The following is a 20474-nucleotide window of genomic DNA, read 5'->3' on the forward strand; positions in this document are numbered from 1 at the left end:
AACTATTTGCTTCCAGTCTTGTGGTCATATACTCAATAAATTAATCATTAATAGAAAGGTTCGTTATTTAAGAGTTATTTCACAAAAAGCTAACCAAACAAGAGTTCCCATTATTAATATAGACAAAGTTATTTTCATCAGAATTAAAGTATGGACTAGGCTTGCCTCTAAAGATAATAGCTAGGCATTTATATTAAGAATAAATGTTGCCCTAGCTGGTCTGGCTCACTGAATAGAGCATCAGCCTGTGGACCAAAGGGTCCTGGGTTCGATTCCGGCCAAGGGTACGGTACCTTGATTGCAGGCTCCTCCCTGGCGCGGGCCCTGGTCGGGGCTCCCGCAGGAGGCAACCAATTGATGTGTTTCTCTCACATCAATGTTTCTCTCTGTTTTTCCCTCTCTTTTCCACTCTCTAAAAATCAATGGAAAAATCTCTTCGGGTGATGATTAACCAAATAAATAAATAAATAAACAAACAAACAAATGTTACACTTGCATATATAAAAAACTGAAAAAATACAGATGTAACCAGCTCCGAGAATGGTAGATAATTTAAAAACACTACACAGCTATTCATACAAAGGCTGAAAATATGAGGAAAATAACCACATTATCTAAAATATTACTTAGTAAAAAAAAAAAAATCACATACCAATGCCAAAATTCCAATTATTAAGCTACCACATGTAAAAACAAGATACATTCTTGAGGAAGTGCAGAGGGACACTGTTCCTAGAGATCTCCTCTCTCTTTTTCTATTATTTTCCAATTTGGCTAATGGTATCTACTGATACATATTTAGAATGTAATCTATCCATTCAGACAGCTGTTCTGGCTCAGTGTGGATTTAGAATTTGAAAACATGTGGCTTTAGAGTTGTATAATAAAATGTAATATAAGACAGGTATCTTTTTTAAAGACTCAAATATTTATATTATTATTATCATCATCACCATCCATGACACCAGAATATATAGCAGGCACCGTAGTAAGTACTTTTTCACAGTATTTCTTTATAATTAAACAACCTTGCTATATAGGTTGTGTTAGTTTTCCCCATTTTTTAAATGAGGAAACCAAGGCTTAGAGAAGTAACTTGCCTAAAGTTATCATGAATGGTTGATCTCTAATCTAAAGCAGGCTGATCAACTAAAAAGAAGTGTATTTAACCATACTCCTATCTGTAGTCAATTAAAAACCAACTAACAAAAAAAAAAAATCCAAACCAAAACAACATTAACCATTGCCTTACTCTTACGGGGTTCCAGGTTGTCAAGGAAAGATTATTATTATACTCAGGTAATAATGTCATTTAAAAATAACTTTTAAAAAGATAACAAAAATAAATAAATAAATAAATAAATATAACTTTTATCCCTAGCCAGTTTTGCTCAGTGGATAGAGCACTGCCCTGCGGACCAAAGGGTCCTGGGTTCAACTCCAGTCAAGGGCAAGTACCTGGGTTCCAGGCTAGATCCCAGACCCCAGTCTGTGCGCATGTGGGAGGCAAATAATTAGTGTGAGAGAAACACATCAATATTTCTCTGTCTTGCCCTCTCTCTTCTACTCTCTCTCTCTGAAAATCAATGGAAAAATATCCTTGGGTGAGGATTACAAAAATAAAATAAAATAAAAATAAAAATTACTTTTAGACTGGGCCGGCGTTGTTCAGTGGTTGAGCATCAACCTATGAACCAGAAGGTCGAGGTTCAATTCAGGGTCAGGACACATGCCTGGGTTGTGGGGCTCAATCCCCAGTGTGGGGTTTGCAGGAGGCAGCCGATCAATGATTCTCTCTCATCATTCATGTTTCTCTCTCTCTCCCTCTCTGAAATAAATAAGTACATATATATATTAAATATATGTATGTATTTAATACATATATTAAAATCACTTCTAAAAGACTACCTCTGCATACTGCAAATGCACTCAGAAAAGCATGTTATTTTCCAGAAATTAAAAAAATTAGAAGCAGTACATGCAATCCACATTAGGGACTTTCATGCTTAAGCTTTAAAGCAAAATGATTTTACAAACAGAAAAAAGTTCTGCATAGATATCTGTCATATAAATGGTGACATCAGGAATAGAGAGAGGGTCGGATGGATAATGAAAGGTTTGGAGAACTTCTGTTTGGTACACTATATACTTCTATATTGTTTCAATTTTAAATTACATTTCAACCAGTCAAAATCAAACAAACACCTGAAATACAGATGGTATGAAATAATTTTACTTCCTTTATCCTTTTTTGAACTTGAACATCTCAAAATAATCTTTCTGAGAATCCAAAGAAGCATTTATAAAATTATGATAAAAAACAACAAAAGATCTTTCCCTGCCAATAGAGCTCTTGCAAACATGGTGAACGTTCCTAAAACCCGCCAAACTTTCTGTAAGAAGTGTGGCAAGCACCAACCCCACCAAGTAACACAGTACGATAAGGGCAAGGATTCTCTGTATGCACAGGGCGTTATGACAGGGAGCAGAGTGGCTATGGTGGGCAAACTAAGCCGATTTTCCGAAAAAAGACTAAAACTATAAAGAAGATTGTGCTGAGGCTTGAATTCGTTGAACCTAACTGCAGATCTAAGAGAATGCTAGCTATTAAGAGATGCAAGCATTTTGAACTGGGAGGAGATAAGAAGAGAAAGGGTCAAGTGATCCAGTTCTAAGCTTCATATTTTGTTTTATTATATGACAATAAAATCTTGATATGTTCAAAACAACAACAAAAGAGCCCTAGCAAGTTTGGCTCAGTGGATAGAGTGTCGGCTTGCAGACTAAAGGGCGCTGGGTTCGATACCAGTCAAGGGTACATGCCTGGGTTGCGGGCTTGATCCCCAGTAGGGGGCGTACAGGAGGCAGCTGATCAATGATTTTCTCTCATCATTGATGTTTCTATCTCCCTTCCTCTCTGAAATCAATTAAAAATTTTTTTTTAAAAAAAGAGCTAGACACAACTGCTTTTGAGTTTAGTTTAGCAGCTATAGTAAATTACTATGAAAAAAGCAAATAGTGAAAAGTTATAATACTGCCCTAGCCAGTTTGGCTCAGTAGTTAAGAGCTTTGGCCTGCAGACTGAAGGGTCCCAGGGTGTGATACCCAGTCGGGGGCATGCAGGAAGCAGCTGATCAATGATTCTCTCCCCTCATTGATGTTTCTCTCTCTCTCCCCTTCTCCCTTCCTCTCTGAAATCAATAAAAATATATTTAATTAAAAATTATAACACTGATTTTAGGTAGAACAATGCAATTGAACAATAGCAGGTAATAATTCTGAAGTACAAGAAACAAAAAACATAAAAATATAAGCTATGTGCTCTTAAAACACAAATGGATTTAACAGAATCAGTGTATCAAAAAAATATTTTTGAACCCAAAAGCTCTAGAAAAATATTCAAGGTAAAGTAACAAGGTAAATTAACAACCAAAATCAATGTCATAAATATGAACTAAAGAAAGTACATCATAAGTGCCCATCAGCAGATGAATGGATTAAAAAACTGTGGTACATCTACACAATGGAATACTTCGCTGTGGTAAAAAAAAAAGAAGGAATTCTTGCCATTTGCAACAGAAAGCAGTGAAATAAGCCAGTCAGAGAAAGATAAATACCACATAATCTCACTCATTTGTGGAATATAGAGAACACAGACTGATGAACAGGGACAGAGCCAAAGACAGAGAAACAGCGATCAGACTATCAATTCCCAGAGGGAAGGTAGGGGAGGGTGGAGGTAAGGGGAAGAGATCAACTAAAGGACTTGTATGCATGCATATAAGCCAAACCAATGGACACAGACAACGGGGATGAGAGCATGAGTGGAGGTGAGGGAGGTTGGGGGTTAATGGGGGGATGAGAACACATTTGAAATACCTTAACCAATAAAGAAATTAAAGATAAAACAAGTACATAATAGAAATTAAAGATGCTGTACACAGTGTATCCAAATAAACACCCTATATATGCACAAATGAAAAAAAATCACCTTTGCTAACAGAGTCTTTTCTCCTAAAGTAAAAATATTTGCTTTAAACACTGCACTATTTAGCCAAAACCGGTTTAGCTCGGTGGATAGAGCGTTGGCCTGCGGACTGAAGGGTCCCAGGTTCGATTCCAGTCAAGGGCATGTACCTTGGTTGCGGGCACATCCCCAGTAGGAGGTGTGCAGGAGGCAGCTGGTCGATGTTTCTCTCTCATCGATGGTTCTAACTCTCTATCCCTCTCCCTTCCTCTCTGTAAAAAATCAATAAAAATATATTTTAAAAAAAAAACAAAAAAAAACACTGCACTATTTAAAGGGCTATGGTGTATTAGTGAGGCAGCATGGTAGAGAAAGTGCACTGAAGTAGAAATAGAAACATGGGCATCTTCGTTTGAGTCCCCTGCTGTATCAATATATGACTCTGGGCACATTATTTAACTTCCCTGAGACTCAGTTTCCTCATTAGTAGAATAAGGATAATAATTACTACCCTATCTACTTCACAAAGGGTTTCTATAATGCTTAAATGAGATAAGAGATGAACCTTTATAGGCTGCCATGTGCACTCTACGAAGATATTAGACCACCTGATCTCTTAAGGCCTAACTCTTAATTCTGTAATTTTACTTTTATTGTTGTACAAATGAGGAGCCATGTAAGGAATCTACCAACCTAGCCAAATGAGGTGGGTTTATCCTGAAGCAATAGCTGAGATACTACTACTACTACCTGACACATAGCATTATAATACTTAAGGTATCAACACTGTAATGCTTATGGTATTACACAGCATTATTACCATGTGTTGGGCATTGTTCTTATTGTTTTGCATGCATTGACTCATTTAATTTTCACAGCAACTGAAAATGGTGATCTCACCACTGACAAATCACAAGTGAAAAGGCCACACTGGCTTATGAAATAAGTTTGACTTATATTTCTTTTTTTTTAAATATATTTTATTGATTTTTTACAGAGAGGAAGGGAGAGAGATAGAGAGTTAGAAACATCGATGAGAGAGAAACATCGATCAGCTGCCTCCTGCACATCCCCCACTGGGGAAGTGCCTGCAACCCAGGTACATGCCCTTGACCGGAATCGAACCTGGGACCTTTCAGTCCGCCGGCCGACGCTCTATCCGCTGAGCCAAACCGGCTTTGGCGTGACTTATATTTCTATATATCATAGTGCTTCAAGGTATTTTTCACATTTTATTTGATTCTTATAAGCAACCCATGAGGTACATAGGACAGGTATGTTTCCCCCTATGTTACAGAGGAGGAAACCAAAGCCGGGTTCCTTGCCCAAGATCAAAAGGGTAATTGCATCAAAACTAGATCCTAATCTAGGATTTTTCAATCACCATACTACCTCTGCAACTAAAATGTACAGATGAGCCCTGGCTGGTGTGACTCAATTGGTTGAGTGTCTTCTCATGTACCAAGAGGTAACAGGTTTGATATCCCCTCAGGGCACATGCCCAGGTTGCAGACTTGAATCCCAGCAGGGGCATGCAGGAGGCAGCCAATCCATGTTTTTCTCTCTCCCTCCCTCTCTCTCTAAAATCAGTAAAAACATATTTAAATAAATAGATAAAATGAACATATATGAAACTATGAATTATGATCAACCCAACATAATTTCTTACAAGCTACTTATTAATGTAAAAACTCTACTGGACTCTGAAATATTTGAATACAAAATTGTTGCTATAATGCGAAATAACTTCTTGAATTGGTTGTGTCAAAAATATAGTATGGCAGCCGAGCTGGCATAGCTCAGTGGTTTTGAGAGTGGTTGAAGCAGGAGGTCATGGTTTGATTCCCAGTCAGGGCAGTAGCCCAGGTTGCAAGCTCAATCAATCCCCAGTGTGGGGTGTGCAGGAGGCAGCTGATCAATGATTCTCATCATTGATGTTTCTCTCTCCCTTCCTCTCTGAAATCAGTAAAAATGTATTTTAAAAAAATACAGTAAGGCATCCCTGGCCAATGTGGCTCAATTGGTTGGAACATCATCCAGTACACCAAAAAGGTGGCAGGTTTGATTCCTGATCAGGGCACATGCCCAGGTTGCAGGTTCTATCCCTGGTCGGGGTGCATTCGGGAGGCAACTGATCTATGTTTCTGTCTCCCTTCCTTTCCATAAGATCAATTTTAAAAATTCAGTAGGGCAAAATAAGTTGGTAGCAAGAAATCTAAATTATTAATTGTTCTTAAGAGTATATTTAAATTAAACACTTCAAGTACAGACCCATTGCTAAGCATGAAAAACAAACTTGGACCTCACGCCAAGTTGCTAGGCTACAACCTGCAGCTCATTTTTTTGGGTAAGGTGTGTCCCAGAAGGTAAGAAGAACATAAAAAGAAAAGAAATGTCAAAAGGCTAACAGGAAGGAGGTAGACAAAAGTATATGGAGAATATCTGCATTTTTTTGAGGCCTTTCCCATAGGTGAGTAACACAACTTAGCAAGTGCAACAGAAGGACATGTCACCAGAAATCATGTTTGGGATTCAGGTATAGGTAAAACTCTATTATATGAAAGTACTCCTAATTGTAAATCCTAATCAGAAGGAGATAAGCCCAATTTATACCAATATGACTGTACCCATAGCTTATTAAAGTGTGCATAAATTAATAAGAAATTGTAATTTGAGGGGAGCCAAAAGGCTACATAAGGACCCATATTAGGGAGAACACTTTGTAAAGTATATGACTGTCTAACCACTATGCTATACACATGAAACTAATACAGAATAATATTAAATGTAAACTAAAATTGAAAAAATTTCTAAATGTAAAACCATAAAGTAAAAGTCATATACACCCACCTCAGTTTACAATGACCAAAGCTGGTTATCCACATTAATACATACCTGATAGAGTTCTTCTAAATTGTACTTAATCGAAGTACTATTCTGGATAGCTTCTACTGCTTCTTTCAGTTTCTGCCATGTTTCATCTGTGTAGTTTTCTGGTAATTTAGGCTTATCTAGATAATATATATAAAGTTGGTATCAGAATAATATGTAGGATAGAGTAACACAACTTATCAGAGCAACAGAAGGATCCATAAAATACAATAATATTACTACTTTTTAAGGGTAAATTGTGATCTTTATAATTATTACACCTGAATATTAAAGTAACCGCTGTATTTAGGCTTAATATAAAGAATAAAGTTTGAAATAGGAGAATACTATTTAAGTCATTTTGAGCACTTTTTAAAACTGAAAGTGAGGTTTCTTTCTACTATTGACTGTATTGTTTCAAAAAAAAAAATCAAGAATGACAAATAAAAAAAGCAATCCTGATCTTATTCCATCATGTGTAAAACCTCAGTCAACATGAATTTTATACCTGAGTTTTAAAATACTGAGAACCTATTATGTACAAGGTACTTTATAAACATCTTAATTTTTCTAATAATGCCTTGAGCAAGGTATCTTTTTCCCTATTTTGCAACTGAGAAAACTGAGGCTGGAAGATTTATTTAGTAAGGTTTGCCCAAGGTCACTATAGTCAGTCAGTGGCAAAATTGGGATTCTAATCCAAGTCTGTTTGGCCCCCACATTTATGCAGGGTCTACATAAATGGAGACAACCATTTTTAATTCAGGTTTGAATTTAAACTACATTTATAAGCACAGTGAGATTTTTAAAAATCAAAACACCCCAATTACTTCAGAACCTATGTAGTATTTTCAGAAAGGAAAGGAACATATTAATCCATGCTTTAAATTTCCTTTATTAGCAACGAGTATTTTTTTTAATTAAAACGTCTAAATGCCTTAATAATGTGTTTTCTATTTGAGGGAGAGAAAAAACCCAAACAAAATCTCTGAAACCAGTATACAAATGCATTAGGATCATAGCTCATCCCTTAAAAAACCCTTGGCTATTAAATCGATGTATTTTAAGTGAAACAGTGAACACATTAGTCAATTGTAATTTATATCTACTTCAGAAAAGTCTACTATTAAATTAAGAAGATTACAACACTCTTGAGAGCCTGGGAATGGAAGAGGAGTGACAGAAAAGAAAAGGTTAAAAATAAACACTATAACCCCCTACTTGAGACAAAATAGAGCATATTCCTGATTTCCAAATTAATGTTGAAAACATAAGCATGGGAAATCTATTTTCCCAATATTGATATTTAGTCACAAGGCACTAATCTGGTAATTACTTTAGTTCATTCACTTACTTCTCCATTTAACAGTTTAGCATCTATTACTTGCCAGTTAAGAGTGTTGAAAAAGTCAGAAAAATAGAAACACAGCCAACAGATGCAAACTAATTCAGCTCAATTGACATTTTTTAAATCGCTAATTTTATACTTGTATTCAATGTATTCATAATACTCTCAATCACATATATCAAACAGAAAAATGAACAAATGTTCTGAAAAGCTGCAGGTCAGTACTTTAAAACCCATTTTAATGATAAAATATAGGTATAGTAATTTTTCCTATCTTTAGACTAGTGGTAAAGAGAGTTACTACTTCTGTGTATATACAGCATTTTTCACTTCCAAACCCTACCTTTGGAAAGAAATGCAGAGATCATAAATATTTTTCTCCAAATATTGCTTCCACAGTGAGTTTCAAGAATACAGTATTCAACATTATGAATCTAACTATAAACCTTTGAGTATGGAATGATCATCATTGCTACCTGCATTTCTAGAAACTGGAGAATGTGGCCTACTGGAGCACAAAAATTAAAAATCCTAGCAGTGCCAAGACTATGTACCTGAAATAAAGAAAGCTCTTTAGAATATAAATCTCTCACCTGTAAAATCCAGATCACTCATACCGAATGTCAATATTATAAGGAATAAGAGATTAGCTACAATAAGCTGAGATAGATCTCAAAATCCTGCACAGAAACACCCAGTGTATGCTTCAGCACCAGGATACCAACCACCCCCGGAAAATGAACCCTCCACCCAAAAAAGGACCTCCCTCCACCTCATTGATTATGCATAAAACATTAGGCCACCTCTATTCAGTTTAATATATTAACATAAATAGGCACGTGACTGCTCAAGTGTCAAATTCTTAGGTGATTATGGATTTTAGCCTTGGTTACCTTTAAAGTTCTTGATCACTAACTTCTTAGCAGAGCCAGGCTTGCTGTTAGCAAAGCTAGAGACGGTGGTAGAAGATTTAGCCAGGCCGTTAGCGTGATGCCCTGAAGCCACAGAAGAGATTAATATACTCTTATTTTTAACTTGCTGCTGCTGAGATGTTGCAGCAGTTGGTGAAGATGAGGAGGAGGAGGAGGAAGATTCCTCAGCCATCTTCGCATCAAATCCTACAAACTCCAGGGTGTCTTCAAACCGCAGCTTCTTCTGTATCGGTACGTGGCTGGAAGCAGCTAAGGAAACCCCCACGCAGAAAGACGAGGTTGAAGGGGATGCCGAATCCCTAGGTGGTAAAGGAGGAGTAGAAGAGGAGGGAGAGGTGGAATCAAAGTCGTCTCTCTCGTTACTACTGTTACTGCCGCTGCTGCTGCTGCTATTTAACTTTCTCTTCTTGGCAGAGGTGGGCGGAGTGGTGCTGGTATTACCATCAGTGGCAGATCTGACCTCCTGAGCAGCAGCAGCAGCTGGGGGATTGGGGGAAGAAAAACCTGTTGGAAACATGAAAATAGCGCGGTCAACAGGCAGAGGAGCATCAAAAACCTACGTTTATGTGCCTGCGTGCGTGTCGGAGAGAAGGTGGCAATGGTAGAGGGGGAAGGGAAGAAAGAAGAGAGGAGAAACACAGAGGACAAGAAGGAAAGTGAAGGGGGGGTTACACCGGGGGGATGGGAGGGTTTGGGAAGGCGGATAGGCTGACACCAGGAGCGAACAGAACAAGGGGGGGAGAGCGAATGAGAAGGCAGACAGGTAAACGGCCAAACCGTCCGCCTTTCCTGCTTTTCGGTCTCTCTCTCCCCCGCCTTGCTGCAGGAGCGACTCAGTGAGTCTGTGAGGCGGCAGCTCCTCCCCCCTTCTCTCCCTCTAGAAGGGAGGGGAGCTGCCCTGGTTGGGGGGAGGGGGAGCAAGCCGGGGCTTGTTATTGTCGAGAGCACGAGAGGCTAAAGATGGCGCTACTTCCGGTCACGCGGCAGCGAGAGCGGGGCGGTGTCAGAACCGGAGAGTCGGAGCGGGGTGGAGAGAAGCACTGCGGTCTCCAGGGGGGCGGAGGAGCTGGCAGGCGGCGGGAAAGCAGCGACCGAGGTGCTCTAGAGGCTGGGACTCTAGGGCTCTCGCTCACTCTCTCCCCTCACTCTCCCGCCCCGCCGCACTCTCCCGCCCCGCCGCACTCTCCCGCCCCGCTTCACTCTCCCGCTCCCCCTTCTCACTCTCCCGGGCCCCCTTTCACGCTCCTGCCCCCCTCTCACTCTCTTGCTCCCTCTTATTCCCTCTCACCCCAAGCCAGGCAGCGCTCTCCTCACCCTGCTCCCGGACAACTCCCAACGGCTCCTTAACGGTCCCGCGGGAAGCTCCGTGCCGCAGCGCTCTTACCGGAAGTGACTGAAGAGATACTTTTCATAGCTCCAGATTCTGAAGCCCCCAGGTCCGCAGGACTTGGGGGGTGTGGGGGAGGGGAAAAGGGGTGAGAGCTTTGGACCCGGCGGAGGGGGCGGGCCTTGGGACACCTTCGGAGCTACTGATTGGAGCGTTGTGAGCGCAAGGCCGGCGCGGGGCGGGGGTTGGGGTGGGGGGGGGAGTAAGGTGGTGGGAGACGGGATCCGGATGGATCCCGAAAGGGAGGGAAGGTGGTGACTGTGAGGGGCGGGGTGAGCTGGATGGGAAAATAGGGGAGGAGGGAAAGAGGGATGGAGGAAGGGAGGAAGTAAAGAGTCAGGGAAGGGAGAATGGAAACTTTGAAAGAGATAAAGGAATAAGGAGGAGTTGCAAGGCACGGGAAGGAGTAAGCCTAAGTGGATAAAAACATGTCACTGTTTGCTGCTAGGGAGGAATGTCAGGACAGAATGAGAAAACAGTTTAGATAGCAAGAAAAGGAGTTTTTGATTTGGTTGAGCTGTGAATTGTTTTGCTTATGTCAAGGACACTAATGACTCAATACTGAATAGGGCCTGAGTTTTTATATCTTTCTCAGATATGTCGCTGCGAACCTTTTTCCCTTCCTACCAAGAACATTTTATAAGATGGCAAGCCAAAGTTAAAGGTGCATTCTAAAGCTGAAAAACAGGAAGGTAACTAACATCACCCCCCACACACACATACATAAACACCACAATTCCCAGGACCAACTCGACCCCATCAGTCATTAACCCGAGAGTTTAAAGACTAAACAAAGTCACTTAATCTTACTAAATCTCAGCTCATATACATTGTCCAAAAGAAGAAATTTTAGGAGAATATTTGTTAAAAAATATTAAATGTTTTCTATCATTGTATTCTATGACCCAAAGTTTTGATTACTCATAAGAACAAACTTCTTTAATTTTGTTAAATTATAAACCTTGTAAATTTCCCTGCTGGGAGTTTTTATTTAACCTGAGAACATTAGGGGGCAGAGAACACAATGTCAAATAAAGCTAAATTTGCCAACCTGTTGATTATTCTAACTGGAAAAACATTCAACAAGCATGTATTGAAAGACTTTATATGCCAGAAGCTATGTCAGGCCCTGCCAGTGAGGTAAGAGAATTTCAAAACTAATTTCCATATACAACTCTAACAGGTGTACAAAGTGCTGTGGAAATAGGTGAAACAAGAAATTTGGGGGAATTTTGTAATGCAGTTTCACAGAATTGACATTCATGCTGGGTCTCAAAGTGGGAGTTTCCAAAAAGACAAGAGGAGAAAGAAGGTAAAAGGCATTTTAGGCAGTGGAAAACAGGCAAAGGAGGGAGTTGTGAGAAGGCGTTGCCTATTTATAGAAATATGGAAAGTGTAGTGGGGCTGGAAAGTAGGATGTGTCTGGTTGGAAGTAAGGAAGGTGAGGCTCAGGAGTGCCTGACACAAAAAGTCAAAAATTTTGGAGTCTACCCTGTAGGCTGGAATGGACAGCATGAAAACCAGCAAGCAAGCTGGGCTTTTAAAAGCAGGGAAGTGAGGGATTGTGGGTGGAATAAAAGCAGTTTGTTCCCTGGCTAGTGTGGTTCAGTAGTTAGAAAGTCAGCCCTCAGTCTTGGGTTTGATTCCTGGTCAAGGGCATGTACCTGGGTTGCAGGTTAGATCCCTGGTCTGGTGTGTGCAGGAGGCAACCAATTGAAAAGTCTGACATAGAGTTTCTCTCTCCTTCGCTCCCTCCCTTCCATTGTCTCTAAAAATCAATGGAAAAAGAAATGTTCTTGGGTGAGGATTAACGAAAAAAAAATTTCTTTTTTAAAAAGCAGTGTGTATCCTATAACTTGTGATAGACCTATCAGAACCCTAAGAATAAATAAATTTTCTAACTTTGTTTGCATATGCTCACTTTATTCTTTTTGATTGTTTTTGTTTTCACTTTGCTTTTGTCTTGAAAATTCCTTAGTTAAAATGCAAATCCTGCTAGAAAAGGTACCATAATGGGCCATTATCAGCTTTGTGTTGTTTGATGAGCCAGCTGAGAGCAAGGCTCTATGGAATTTAGGCTCCTGAGCCACACAAAAATAGGAAGATAGAGGCCTGAAAGAGGGAAGATAGACTCTTGTCTGTTTTTAATGTTCTTAGTGCCTAATATGTGACTGTAAACTCTTAAGACCAAGGAAGGTATCCGAAAATATTAAATCCTTCTTTATTGTGTCTCACATTTCACAGGATGCTGAACATGTGTATATGCAGAGTAAATACTTATTGAATGGAATATTTCACTGAATGAGAATAAAATAATGTCATGGAGGACTAACTGGTTAATTTTCGTGATTATGAACAAGGTTGTTCTAATTCATGCAGTTATATTCCTAAAATGCGTGTATGGATGGATCAGCTGATAATGCCCTAAAAGTACCTCTACTGGGACGATTTGCATTTTAACCAAGAACTTTGCAAAACAAAAAAGTGGGTCCTGGTCTAATTCATGAATTATATTCCTTAGAATGATGTATGGAAGTGCTAGCTATTTTTAAAATGACAAATATTAGTGCAACTGAAAGGCAATGGACATAAAGATAAAAGAAAACTGGTTTGCCACACAAAGATAAACTTTTATAAGTAACATAAAGGATAGGCTGAGGCCTGTTAATATTCAACTACATTCTAGTAATAATAGCTCCTAATCTGACATGGTTATCTAAATCCTTCACTCTCTAGAGTTGTGTGTTAGTTATGAAAGCACAGATCCTTGGCTCTTGAGCTCTAGTTTAATTTAAATGGTCCAATAGTCCAACCTACTATTTAAGTTTTCTGTGAAATAGCCTCAAGTGAGTTTTGTGGAAAAAATATTTTTTCTTAGTAATTAATAATAAACTTCCTTTTGACACTTTATAGCCTCATTTTACTTTGTGCCAGGTTAGTCCTCGATAAATAGCACATCTTAATATGTGTGTTATTTTAATAGTGATTTTTTAATTTGATATTTACATTTTATGGCACAAACCAACTTAGATATTATATGATGTGTGAGGACCAGAACTTTGTGTCTTCTTGGCCCCTTGAACCAATCTAAAGGAAGAAAAACCTCCCACATTGCTTTGTAAAACATTATTTACTTCAAGAATCAACTAACTGAGGCTAGCTAAAATATAAGTGTATATTCTATACACCCAATGTTAAACACATCCTCAACATAAAAATACATTTTTCAAGGCTGAAATCACTGAAACCACAATAATGTAGACATGCAGTGTAGGACACCATACAATTATGGCCATTATCAGACTAAACCAAATTGGGCACTAACAACATATTCCATATATTAGAATCTTTCATTTTGTGAGATTTCAATGCATAAATTAGAAACAGTAATTAAACTTTGCAATGCTGCCAAATAAGGTATAGTTATAATTGGCCTTGTTTTAATCAAGTAAATAAGTGTGTAGGTATTTATAAAGGTAAATATATGCATAAAGGAAGAAATACAATGAGGGCTAGTTTTTCTAAATTCTATTCCCATATTTCTGTAGGCATCTCTCTAAAAAGGCAGAGTGTAACTTGTTTCCCTGTTTTGATCAAGGAAATTCCCCTGGGTGCTTGATTCTTATCCAGATATCTCAGAGCAGGGGCTTGTCAAAGGACAGACACTCCTGGGAGCTTTGTTCTCCATGAGATTTTTGATAAAAATAAGAGATACTGCTTGCTCAGAATACCAAAGATGTTTCTGCAGCCGCATTTGTTTAAAACTGTGTCCAGAAAAACAACAACAAAACTTCTGGGTAAAAGGTAGCCCATGTTCTCTATTCACTTTTATGTAGGACCACTTTTGAAGCAGGGAAATATGGCAAAGGCCAACAAAACAGTGATGAGATGAGAAACATTATATCATAATAAGGGCTTTGTTATGCTATCAACAGCAAGGGGCTGCTATGAGATGACTGGGGAGGCCAAAGTTTAGGCAAAGATGATCCAGTTACACAATGTGAACTGACCCTTTATCCATCCTGGAATTGCTTTATATAAAAGACAAATTAATAAAAAATGCTGAACCCTTAGTGCTCAGTAAAATATAAATAAGCAACACAAATCTCATTTGTAAAAAAAATCATTTATCTTCTATGTAAAATTGTTTCATCTACTGAAGAACTACTAACTCAGGTACATCAACAACCATTTGAGGACTTAGCTCCTTAGCTCAGAGATTTTATCTAAGGTCATACCAATGAGCTGTCTGGAAAGCAGGTTTAAGGACCAACAGGGCCAGGCCATTTGCCCTGGAGGTTTGGGAATGAGAGACTGAATTTGCCATAGGTTAACTTCTTCCTTTGGTGCTGCCAAGCACTTGCTTATTATGGGATTTCTGAGCCTATTTTTAACTTTCTGTTCACTTTATCAATGATTCTCGCAGTCCCTCCACCCTCACCTGCTTTAAGGTTTGATCTTTAAATGGCATTCAGCTTTTCTTTTTCTCAAGAGCAGGGCCAATTTAGGTTTAAATCAGTGGTTCCCAACTCTGACAGCACAACAGAATTGCCTGGGAGCTTTAAAAATACACCTTTGTTCAGGTCTGAACCTAGTCCAAGGAAATCAGAATCTCTGTGAGTAGGGTCTCAACTTTCAGTATTTTAAAGAGGCTATCTGGGTGTTTCTACATAAACCAGAGTACAGACCGCAACTGAAGGTGAAGTACCATTGTGATTTGAATGGGGCTGATAAACCTTTGTACTCCCTTTAATGCCTAAAATTTAAATTATTTATTCATTCCATTTGATTAAAAAATACCCCTCTCTAGGAATCATTTTTTTCAGGTGCAAATTAGCCGGGGAGAATCTGGACGTAAACAGAACTAGGAGTAGGCATTGCAGTGGGGGGTGGGGGTGGGTGTAAAGTTACAGTCAAGGGAGGAAAGATTTCAGAGAGTACATTTTTGCTAACTTCACAGTATTGCCTGGGGCAAACCCAACTTTGTGAACTAAATATTTAAGACCTAGTCAAATTTGACAGCTCATTTTACCTAGCAAACCATCTTAGAAAATTTAAATATTTTTAATAAGCAAAACAAAGAGCAGACATTGGGAATGTAGGTTTTAAACTATCCATAAATGCCCGACTTCTGAACTCTTACTTACCATATGGATGTTTCTATTGCCAAGTGATCTGTTTTTCCTGATTCTATTAAATGTTCTTCATTCCCACCAATAGCATTATTTCTCTTGCCAACTCATTTGGTCATTCCACAAAAATGTATTTGAGCAACTAACTACTCCAGGCAAAGCATGGTGCTAGATGTCATAAGGGAATACAGAACTAATACAAAATTCCATTTGCAATTGATTTTACAGGTTTTCCAGACACTTTTACACACAATCTTATATTGTCCTCATAGGCAGAGTGTGAGATAGGTCAAAGCCACCCTCATTTTACAGATGAGAAATAGGCTCAGGGAAGGAGGTTAAAACGACTCGACTTGTCAAAGTCACAAAGCCCACAGACTTAAACCAAACCTATTTTTTTTCTAATTTCAAATACAGTACTTCTCATACTTTACAATTTAGTAAGCAGACATGCCAAAAAATTGTCTCAAATAATAGACAAATTAGGAAAAAATGTTCAGAGCCCCACTCACCAGGAGAAAAAAATGAGGAATCACAAAATAACTCCTTTATTGAGATGAGCCAAATCACAGTGTCCAAAAGGAGGCCAAGCTTGGATTCAGTCCAGGCCATCCTTAAGTTGGAAGGACACAACAGCAAGAAGTGTACATTCAAGGAGACAGTGGTGCCCTGGCAGGTTGCTCAGTGGTTAGAGTATCATCCCCTCCTCTCCCAAGGGTCTCAGGTTTTATTCCTGGTCAAGGGCACATACCTAGGTTGCAAGTTCAATCCTGGCCCAGTCGGAGCTCCTGTGGGAGACAGCTAATCCATGTCTGTCTCTCACATTGATGCTTCTCTTTCTCCCTCCCTCCCTCCCTCCCTTCCACTATCTCTAAAAATCCACTCTCTCTAAAAAAATCAATGGAAAAACTATCCTTGGGTGAGTATTAACAACAAAAAAAGGAGTCAGTGGCAATTTGGCTCTAGGAAATTAGTGGGTTCTCTGGCTGGACACTCAGCCATTGGCTGATCTCCACCGAGAGTAGAAATCAGCTCCTTCTACTGGCCAAATCCAGGCAAACACTGGATAAACACTGCCTGAGGACCCATTATGATCCAGTCACTGAGCATACAAAGACAACCCTTGACCTCAAACAGTTCGCAATTGGCCTAGTGGGTGAGGAAGACAGTTACAGGACTGAGAGATAAAAGCTGCTAGGAACCCAGAGAGAGATACCTGCACAGAGGTAAGGTGGGTGGGGTAGAGGAAGGGTAGGAGTTGGGAGAAGAGTTTCCAGAAAGGGTAGTTCAATTTAAATCCCTGATGATGAGTGGGAATTAGCCAGGCTAGGGGAGTAGGAGGGAGCAGGGGGCACAAAGAAGGAAAACAGGGAGCATGCTTAAATCCTTAAGGTGAGGGAGAATAAGGCATATTCAGGAAATTTCAAGGAGACTAGTTCTTAGGGAATAGTTTCATTCTTTTTTTTTAAGTTTCTTTTTTTCCAGTTTTTTTTTATTTCAAGAAAAACGATTTTAAATATAATAATGTTACATGCAATAAACATTAATATCTCAAGAAAAACTATTTTAAATATGATAGTTACATGCAACAAACATTAAAAATGATCTTACATATAATATTACATGCGATAAATATTAATATTTCAAGAATAAAAGGTTTTTAAGTATATTAATATTATCAAAACTGTACTAACATGGTATGATATAAAAGTTGTAGGAAATATTAAAAATCTGCAAGTAACAGGATTACTTCTATTATATTCTAGTACACTTTTCCCCTTTGGCTCTATTTTTGTTCATCAGTTTATGTTGTTCATTATATTCCACAAATGAGTGAGATCATATGATATCTTTCTCCGACTGGGTTATTTCGCTTAGCATGATGCTTTTATTTTATTTTTTTAAAAATATATTTTATTGATTTTTTACAGAGAGGAAGGGAGAGAGATAGTTAGAAGCATCCGTGAGAGAGAAACATTGATCAGCTACTGAGTTTGTGCCTACAACCAAGGCACGTGCCCTTGACTGGAACCAAACCTGGGACCCTTGAGTCCACAGGCCTACGCTCTATCCACTGAGCCAAACTGGTCAGGGTACCATGAAGCTTTTAAAGTCTATTTTGTCGGATGTGAGTATTGCTGCTGCAGCTTTTTTTTTCTTTTACATTTACATGGAAAAATTTTTCCCATCCCTTCACTTTCATCCTGTGTGTGTCTTTTGTTTTGAGGTGGTCTCTTGTAGACAGCATACAGTTGGGTCATGTTTTTGTATCCATTCAGCTACCCTATACCTTTTGATTGGAGCATTTAATTCGTTTACATTTAGGGTTATTATTGAGGCACTCATTTATAGCCATTTTAATTCTTTATGGCTAGGTTTCTCTCTCTGTTTCTTCTTCTCAGCAATCCCTTACAGCAATCCCTTTAGCATTTCTTGTAATGCTGGCTTTCATTCTTAACCAGAAACTTTGGAGTGCTAAGGAAGAAAATAAAGGCAGCATCCCAGTCTCAAATCCTGTCATGTAAGTGATTTTTTAAGTGTTTTTTTTTTTATTGATTTGAGAGAGAGAGAGAAATGGAGAGGAAGAGGGAGAGAGAAACATGGATAGGTTGCATCCCCCACGCATCCCAACCTGGGGTGGAACTCACAACCTTTTGGTGCATGGGACTGCACTCAACCAACTGAGCCACAACAGCCAGAGCTATAAAGCAGTGATTTTCAACCTTTTTCATCTCATGGCACACATAAACTAATTACTAAAAATCTGCAACACAACAAAAAATGTATTTTTTGCCGATCTGACAAAAAATAGGTGTGATTTTGATGATTTACAAAAAATAATAATTACCTACCCTTTTTGCTCCAAAGTGATTTTTATTTTTTATTTTTCCCATCACCTTTTATCCCCTCTATGCCCTCTTCCACCTCAACCTATTCCCTTCCACCCCCACCATCACCACGCTAATGTCCATGTCCCTGCATTCTCTCATTTTTTTTCTTTTTTGCTCAATCTTCCCACCCGACCCCCACCCCCCGTTGTCTGCCTGCTCTCTATCATGAGTCTGTCTCTATTTTGCTTGGTAGTTCAGTGTGCTCATTATATTCCACATATGAGTGAAATCATATGCTGCTTATTTTTCTCTGACTGGCTTATTTCACTTAGCATAATGTTTTCCAGGTCCATTCATGCTGTCGCAAAGGGTAAAATTTTCTTCCTTTTTATGGCAGCATAGTATAGTATTCTATTGTATAAAGGTACCACAGCTTTTTTATCCAATCATCTACTGATGGACACTTGGGCTCTTTCCAGATCTTGGCTATTGTAAATACGTAGGGGTACATATATTCTTTTGAATTAGTGTTTTGGGCTTCTTTGGATAAATTCCCAGAAGAGGAATCGCTGGGTCATAAGGCAGTTCCATTTTTAAACTTTTGAGGTAACTTCATACTGCTTTTCACAATGGCTGCACCAGTCTGCATTCCCACCAACAGTGCACCAAGGTTCCTTTTTCTCCACATTCTTCCCAACACTTGTTGTTTGTTGATTTAATGATGATAGCCATTCTGACAGGTGTGAGGTAATAGGTCATTGTGATTTTATTTACTAGTGGCCCGGTACACCAAATTTGTGCACATTAAAAGGGGATTAATTAGAGGAAATATTTTAATATTGCTATTTGCCCTTTCTCTATAATAGAAGTGTCAGAGATGAAAGAAAACTAGTAAAATGTATATGAAAATCTTCCTCCTGTCAGAGTCTGGGGCACACCACGTGACCCAGAGTCAAGTCCCCGCCCACCCCTGTGCACCTCAAAATCACATGAGACCCAGACCCGGCAGGCCCCACCCCCATTGAGCTAGGTCCATACCTGGCTGGTCCCACACTTGTCAAGCCCTGCAGGGTGGGGTCGAAACCTCAGGTCCCCTGACCCACTGCCGGGTGGGGGGTGCCGCCTGAGATCCCCCATCAAGCCCCGCCAGAGTGGGGGGCACACCTTGAGGCCCCCTGTCTAGCCACACCAGGTGGGGGATGCAGCCTGAAATCCCCCATCAAGCCCCGCCAGGCTGGGGGCGCAGTCTGAGATCCCCCATCAAGCCCCACTGGCTGGGGGGCACAGCCTCAGGTCCCCAGGCCCGGCGCCAGGAGGGGGCGTGCAGCCTCAGATCCCCCGTCAAGCCCCTCTGAGCGGGGGGTGCACCTTGAAGTCCCCTGTCAATCCCTGCCAGGCGGAGGGCATGGTCTGAGGTCCCCTGTCAAGCTCTGCTGGGTGGGGGGCATGGCCTGAGGTCCCCCAGCCTGGCACCAGGGGTTGGGGAGCGGCCTGAGGTTCCCTGTCAAGTCCCACAGAGGGGGGTTAGCAGGGGCACAGCCTCAGGTCCCTGCTAATTGCTCATTAAGGCTTGTTACAGGAACTTGGCCTCCACTATGGGCATAGCCATCTTGTGTTACAAAAACCCCCGCCTCCACTGTGGGCGCCGCCATCTTTGTGGCAGAGTGATTGTCAATTTGCATAGTCCCTCTTTATTATAAAGGATTTTTCTTGAAGACTGTGTACAGGATGCTATGGTTTTTTTGTTTGCTTTAATATATTTGTATTGAGAGAGAGGAAGGGAGAGAGATAAAGAGATTAGAAACATCAATGATGAGAAAGGAACATCATTGATCAGCTGCCTCCTGCATGCCCCCTAGCAGGGATCCAGCCTGAAACCCTGGCATGTACCCTGACCAGGAATCGAACCAGCGACCTCTTGGTTCCTGGGTTGATGCTCAACCACTGAACCACACCCGCCAGGCTCATTGTGGTTTTAATTTGCAATCTCTGATGATTAGTGACAT

The 20474-nt window shown here is 39.9% G+C and overlaps 2 protein-coding genes and 1 pseudogene across 7 annotated transcripts in view; 2 read left to right on the forward strand and 1 right to left on the reverse strand.

Annotated features, from left to right (window-relative positions):
- Nucleotides 1-9992, reverse strand: part of CUL4B (cullin 4B) — a 43401-nt gene extending 33409 nt beyond the window's left edge. For all 4 annotated transcript variants that reach the window (XM_081081177.1, XM_081081176.1, XM_081081179.1 and 1 more), the window contains exons 1-2: nucleotides 9080-9992; nucleotides 6863-6978 (exon numbers count right to left, since the gene is read on the reverse strand). In XM_081081177.1, coding sequence (XP_080937303.1) covers nucleotides 6863-6978; nucleotides 9080-9635 — 672 coding nt within the window. In that variant the 5' untranslated portion in view covers nucleotides 9636-9992. The remainder of the gene's footprint in view (nucleotides 1-6862; nucleotides 6979-9079) is intronic.
- Nucleotides 2362-2675, forward strand: LOC308535979 (large ribosomal subunit protein eL42-like; annotated as a pseudogene). The gene has a single exon. The product of its transcript is annotated as a large ribosomal subunit protein eL42-like (transcript).
- MCTS1 (MCTS1 re-initiation and release factor) overlaps nucleotides 9794-20474 on the forward strand; it is a 66648-nt gene continuing 55967 nt past the window's right edge. Inside the window, exon 1 of one of the 2 annotated variants that reach the window (XM_081081181.1) lies at nucleotides 9794-9881. The gene's annotated coding sequence lies outside the window, so the exon portion shown is untranslated. The remainder of the gene's footprint in view (nucleotides 9882-20474) is intronic. The other variant, XM_081081182.1, reaches the window with a different exon arrangement.

Source organism: Myotis nattereri (assembly GCF_964212035.1).
Source record: "Myotis nattereri genome assembly, chromosome: X".
Taxonomy (NCBI): Eukaryota; Metazoa; Chordata; class Mammalia; order Chiroptera; family Vespertilionidae; genus Myotis; species Myotis nattereri.